This window comes from Nyctereutes procyonoides, unplaced genomic scaffold (genome assembly GCF_905146905.1).
Source record: "Nyctereutes procyonoides isolate TBG_1078 unplaced genomic scaffold, NYPRO_anot_genome, whole genome shotgun sequence".
NCBI lineage: Eukaryota > Metazoa > Chordata > Mammalia > Carnivora > Canidae > Nyctereutes > Nyctereutes procyonoides.
Genome location: NW_026575135.1, coordinates 55734306 through 55741202, shown reverse-complemented (window position 1 = coordinate 55741202; position 6897 = coordinate 55734306). Strand labels below are relative to the sequence as shown.

The following is a 6897-nucleotide window of genomic DNA, read 5'->3' as shown; positions in this document are numbered from 1 at the left end:
TCATCCACTTAGCACTTTCCTCAAGCCTATATTATTTGATTTCCAGACATCACACCAGCTCATCTACAGAGAGTTCAGTATGTAATTCTGAAAAAATAAGGGCTTTCTTTGGACACATAGCCACTATACCATTATCATATCTAAAAAAAGGGATTAATAATTCCTTAGTAGCATCAACTATCTAGTCAGCATAAAAAAAAAACCACCCTACAACATTTTCATTTTTATTAAATGTAAGTTAGAATTAGGCTGTAAAACATACATAGTTTTATAATGTGCTTTAAATAATTACCTTTTCACATTTCAGTATATGAACTATCATTCTCTCATGTGATGATTTCGAGGAAATAAACATAAAATTAAATGGTCATCTTATTAGGGGTCTATGTTTAATTTCCTATTTATTGAGATTCCTCTAGCTATCGATAGGGGATGTCAAAAATGCCATTCAACACAATCTACCCCTTTGAAACAAACCGAATTACATTATGATTATTAGCCACTAGATGCCACAGTTGCTTCACACAAATGAAATCAACTGGGCCTTGGTCTGTCAAGAAAAAATGACAATATTCTAAAGATTACAGTAAAATACTAAATCAAAGTGTCAGTACTAGCCTAAACTTGCTTGCACCTTGTAGTACAAGTGTATGCTTAACCATATGCTTAAATATTTACCTTTAACTTTCATACCTGAGCCAACTATGATGTCCACCCTTTTAAAAGCATCTCTGCCCTTTTCTGTGATTTTGAAGTTGTTGCTAATTCTTTCCAATCAATTCACTCAATGCAATACCTTCACAGAAGTCTGCCTAATGGCTGTCTGTAAGTGTGCCTGACTTGCTTTCGGGGTGGTTGAAATTGTTAATGGATTGAGAGGACAGAGAATCAGTTCTGTACTTTTTTTTCAGGAAAATACCATAATTTTAAGAAGCTTTTGTTGTTACTGTTTTCCCTACAATCTGCTGAGCTGCTTCATAGAGATTTTATCAGGTGGTTCACAAGCATAAACTTTGAAATATTCTTGTTTGGCTAAGAACAGCAATCCTATCAACATATTTGGCCAGCGGTATTAGAATTACCTACACTTTTATATGCGTTCTTCCAATAACGTACTCCGATCTGGCTATATTTTAGTATACATTTGGTATGTTTAATTTCATTCCATGATAAGAAGTTTCCATACACATTTGTCAACTAACACCCTTCTTGTCCAAATTCTGTTTTTAAAGCTTCTTCCTAGAATATATTATTCTTTGTTCTAATAATAATAATAATAATAATAATAATAATAATAATAAAACCCTTAGTCCTTTGTGGAGATTTCCCAGCAAATTAGCTACCTGGCAACTCATGTATCTTCAAAATTAAAGTGAGTATGAGAAAATTACTTCACTGACCTTGGGAAATACCACATAAATAGCTAACGGAAATGTCAATATATACGAAATTAAACTTTTAGGAAAAACTTTCTCAATACCTCTACTCATACAAATGAGGAAGAGACACAGACACTGTGTGGGAAGAAGTCATGGAGGTCACCTCAATAATGCTTTAAATGCTTTCCCTGCTTTTATCCTTGTCCCTTGCTAGATTCCTCTTCCCACAGCAGCTAGAATGGTCCTTGTAAAACATAAATAAATAAAAACCATACCACCGCTCTACTCAACACCTTCATTGTCACTCAGAACAAAAGTCCAAGCCTTTACAAATGTCTGTAAGGCTCAGTATGTACTGCCCAGCGTGGTAGACACTAGTTACACGTGCCTCTTGAACATTTGAAATGTAGCTAGTTTGACTTGAGATGTGCTATAGTGTGTAAAATACACAATGGATTTGGAAAACTTAGTACTGATACAAAGAATGTAGACTAAGTAATAATTTTATATTATTATTTATATATTATATACATAGTTGCCAAGATAATATTTTGGATATATGGAGTTGAATAAGATATGTTATTCAAATTGAATTCACCTAAAAAATAAATAAATTGAATTCACCCATTTTTAAAAAATGCATGTACAAGAAAGAAGTTAAATTACATGTCTTACATTTCTGACTCACATTCTAATTCTGTTGAACAGCACTAGCTTCAATGACCAGCAAGTCACCAGCTCCCTCCCATTTGCAACCCACATTGGCTTCTTTGCTGTTCCTTATTACAATCCACGAATGTCTCAAGCCTTTGTGTCAGCTATTCTCTCCTCCTAGATAATCTTCCCTCAGATATCTTTATGGTTAGTCTCATCACTTTTTTTTTCTGTTCTGTGCTAAGATTATCAGAAAGAACTTCTCTGAACAGTCAAAGATGGTCTCATCTAACACTTGTACATACCCACTATCTCTATTTTTTTTTAAACTTGCATCAGTTAGCACATTATATGTATTTGAGTGTGTGCAATTCCTCCTTAGTAGAATAATCCCCATAAAGTCAGGAGCTGTGCTTTGTTAATTGCTGTTTCTCTAGAATAGTGCTTGGCATTTGGTACACACTAAATAAGTATGTGTTAAATAAATCAAAGGATAAATATCATTAAAAATAAGTAGAGTGATATCTAAGGCATTTTATCATGAAAGTTTAGAAAATGAGAGCAATCAACACTTCCTGAGCGCCTACAATGAGCTAGACACTGTGCTAAGCACTTCTATATAGTATCTTAATAAATCCTCGCAGAAATGTACTCGCAGATTAGAAATTTAAAGCTCAGACAATTTAAATGATTTTCCCAAGGTCACTTGGCCAGGATGGAACATCATTTCAATACTTTTCATTTTATTTCAATGTCTCCAAGTATTTTCCCTGAGTTCCAGAATAAATTACTTTCCAAGTATTTTCCTTTCATATCATTTGTCACCACCGTGATAATTCAATTTGTAATGTGGTGCTTAGTGTCTGTCTTCCCCACTGCACTGTAAACTTCATGATATGTGGCAGTGAGTATCTTGTTGATATTTCCATGTCCAGAGACTTCACCCTCATGCTTAATCTCTAGTACATATTTATTGAATAAATGAATAAAGTTAACGTTATCTCAAAATATTAAAACAGTTGATAAGTGGGTTATTTGTGGTCAACGAGAAGTGATGGTTTTGTAGATCTACTAAAAGAATGGCACTCATTTAGAATGAAACCCCCCTGGATATCGCAGGGGAGAGTACGCTGGTGTGTAGGTAGGTGTTCTTCACACTTGATGATATGTAGTAGTACAACACACTTGATGATATGTAGTAGTACAACACACTTGATGATATGTAATAGTACTACATGTTGTGGATTTTCTCCGGAAATGTGTTGTTCAACATGGCGGTCACATGGGGGCTACTTAAATAAAAATCAAGGTAAAATGAAGGGGAGAATTCATTCCCTCAATCTTATTAGCCACACTTCAAGGGCTCGACAGTCATACACGGTGAGGTGAGCGGAGGCCTTAATGAAGAGTCAGATAAATAAAATTTCCATCATAGGGAGAGTTGTATTGAACAGCACTCTTAGAAAGTCAAAAAATCCTTAGGAGGATCTATTTTTAAATCTGAAGGGGATTGTTCAATAGTTTTGTATTCTAGCTACAATGAAACTTTGAGAAAGAGCCCAATAACCTGTATTCCCAAGTGTTTCTGGGCAAGACGGCGACATGGAAAAGCAGCTTCATTGTCTAGCGGATGAAACGTTTAGTCAGACGTGCTCATGCACGGCCAGTGGCTGGTGTGGAACGAACCACTCCTCCACGGGCCCCGGGCAGGCCTGCTGTTCCAGGGAGGCTGCCAGCACCTGGCTGCACCCAGCCCTATGTCTAATGCTGCTCAATACCATCCCTTTGCATTTGATGCACAAAACAGAAGACCGAAATCTGAAGAGGAAAGACTTTGGAAAGCCAAACGCACCCCAGACCATTAGCTAGATTCGCAACTTCTAGAGAGAACGTTTTTTGTTTTTGTTTTTGTTTTTTTTTTTAAATGTCCCCCTTCCTCAGGTTAATTTCTTCATAATGTAACTTTCAGTAATTTTGGCCAATACGATTTAATTTTCTTTCAGATTCCGTCACCGAAGATGTTTTCCCCTCATCGGACGAGTAGAAACATTACCTGTCATCGCCTTAGGAAATAAAAGTTTAGAGACAAGAATAAAAATCATATTTTCTATTATATTTTCTGATGAACTTCACTTATTTGGGGCGGGAGGGGGGGGGGCGTAGGCATTTTCTTAAATGGAAGCTTTGGTTCTTGGCTCTATCATTTGTTCACATTTCTCCACCATCTGCCAGTCTTACCGAATCAGGCTTGACCGAGGTTGAAAATAGTTCATGATTGTCGCTTCTTCTTAGACAGGAGCCCGGCGGGCAGCCCCACACTTCCCGACTCAACAGGTGGGGAACGTGGTGCTCTCTCTTGCTCTCTTCTTTGGGGACTGAATGCCCACTCCCCGCGATCCGTCAGAGAAGGTTCCCAATGCCTCTGAGATTGTCTTAGGAGAGACACCCGGTGACAGTGGCGCTTCGGCGAAGGGTGCAGGCGGGCCTGGGAAGTCGGAAAGGCCGGGAGGTGGGGCGCTAGGACGGGGCGGCTGGTCTCCGCAGCAGCGAGCAGGACGCGGGCGGAGAGCGGGGAGCGACCGAGCCGCGGCGCTGACAGGACCGCGAAAAGCGCCGCAACCGCGAGGCGCGGAGCGCGCTCGGACCTGGGCGGGGCGGAGTGGGCGAGGGTCACCCGGGCCGGGACCCGCTGTGGGCCCGGGGAGGCGCGCGGGCGGCAGCGGCGGGCGCCCGCCGGGGGCTCGGGGGCTCGGGGGCTCGGGGGCTCGGGGACCCGAGCTCCGCCGATGAGGTCAGTGGAGCCGGCGCGCGCCGGGAGGACGCGGGTGCAGCGAGGCGCGCAGGGGGGCGGGACGCGACGGGAAATGGGACGGAGAGCTCGGGCCGTGGGCGGAGGGACGAGGGGGCGTCGGCGCTGGGAGCCGGAGGCGGCCCGACCCGGATCGTTTCCTTCCGGAGAGGAGGCCGGCTCTGGGCCGCGGCGCGGACGGGGGGCGTCCGAGGGCGTCCGAGGGCGTCCGAGGGCGGGTGCCGGGGACACAGCGCGGCTCGCGCGGCTCGCGGGCTGCCGGCGGCGCTGCTCGCGGCTCCTGCTCGGGGCCGGTCCCGGCCCGGCCCGGCGGCGGGGTTGTGGGGGGCGGGGGGAGCGGGAGGCGGGGAGCGAGGGCGGGGGCTCGGGAAGGAGGGAGGAGGGAGGGACCAGGCGCGCCAGTGACAGGGTGGCAGCCTCGGAGCGGACGCGTTGCCGCCGCCGCCGCCGCTCCACCTCCTCCTGCTGCAGCTCCTCTCGCCGCCGCCGCCGCCGCCGCCGCCGCCGCCGCCGCCGCCGGGAGAAGTTTCACTCCCGACCCTCGCTCGGAGCCGGGACCCAGAGCGGAGCGGGGAGCGCAGCCGGCAACTGCAGCCCGGGGCGCTCCGACGCGGAGCCGGAGCCGGAGCCGGAGCCGGAGCGGGAGCGGGAGCGGGAGCCGGCGTCGGCGCCTCGGCTGCGGGCAGCGGCCCGGGCTGGGGGCGCCGAGGCGGAGGAGGGGCGGGCGGCAGCCGGGGGACCCGCGCGCAGCGCCGCAGCCGCCGGGCCAGCGCCCGCGCCGCGGGCAGTCGCGATGGCCGTGCGCTCCCGCCGCCCGTGGATGAGCGTGGCGCTGGGGCTCGTGCTGGGCTTCACCGCCGCGTCCTGGCTCATCGCCCCCAGGGTGGCGGAGCTGAGCGAGAGGAAGAGACGCGGCTCCAGCCTCTGCTCCTACTACGGCCGCTCGGCCGCGGGCCCCGGCGCCGGCGCGCAGCAGCCGCTCCCCCAACCTCAGCCCCGGCCGCGGCCGGAGCAGTCGGCGCCCCCCGCGCGCCCGGAGCTCCCGGGGCCGCCGCTGCCCGAGGCAGCGCCCGGGGCGACCAGTTTTCGGAGCAGCCCCTGGCAACAGCCAGCCCCGCTGCAGCAGCGGCGGCGAGGACGCGAGCCCGAGGGCGCAACGGGGCTGCCAGGCGCCCGCGTGGCCGAAGGAGACCCCGAGGAGGAGGACGGGGGCGCGGCTGGGCAGCGGAGAAGCGGCCGGCCGGGGAGTAACCACAACGGCAGTGGGGACGGGGGCGCCGCCGCCCCGAGCTCCCGACCCCGGGATTTCCTGTACGTGGGAGTCATGACCGCGCAGAAGTACCTGGGCAGCCGCGCGCTAGCGGCGCAGCGGACCTGGGCGCGCTTCATCCCCGGCCGCGTGGAGTTTTTTTCCAGTGAGCAGTCCCCGAACGCCGGCGCGAGCCAGCCCCCGCCGCCCTTGCCTGTCATCGCGCTCCCGGGGGTGGACGACTCCTACCCTCCCCAGAAAAAGTCCTTCATGATGATCAAGTACATGCACGACCACTACCTGGACAAGTATGAGTGGTTTATGCGCGCCGACGACGACGTCTACATCAAAGGTGACCTCCCAGCGCCAGCTGTCCCGCCTGCCCGCCCCCCCCTCTCCCGCGCCCCCCTTCCCCCGTTTCTCTGCAGCCGGCCCCGGCCCCTGCCCAGCCCCTCTCTGCTGCTCGTCGGCACGTGCTCGGGGCTCCTGCAGCCCCCCGGCCTGCCGTCCCCCCCACCCCCTCGCCTCCGCCCACCATCCCTCGTCCACTCCTCCTTTCCTCCTGCGGTCTGGACCCCCGCTCACACCCGACCGGCTTTATTCGCCCTCCTCACTCTTGCTGTGCTCGCCTCCGCCCAGCGCTTGCCCCTACTCTGCGCTGTGTGGGAGAGCGGTGTGGCAAGGGACTTCAGCCTTAGCCAGGCTGGTCCCACGCTGTCCTGCTCTGACAGCCCTGGGTGGGAGTAGTTTCCCAAATCTATCCAGAGGGGCGTGTCCTCGGTGATGGAAAGGAAGACGGAGCACGC

The 6897-nt window shown here is 50.7% G+C and overlaps 1 protein-coding gene across 1 annotated transcript in view; it reads left to right on the top strand.

Moving 5' to 3' along the window:
* Nucleotides 1–5588: 5588 nt before the first annotated feature.
* The window catches only part of CHSY3 (chondroitin sulfate synthase 3), a 271743-nt gene continuing 270434 nt past the window's right edge, over nt 5589–6897 (top strand). Inside the window, exon 1 of the mRNA XM_055302209.1 lies at nt 5589–6443. Coding sequence (XP_055158184.1) covers nt 5636–6443 — 808 coding nt within the window. The 5' untranslated portion in view covers nt 5589–5635. The remainder of the gene's footprint in view (nt 6444–6897) is intronic.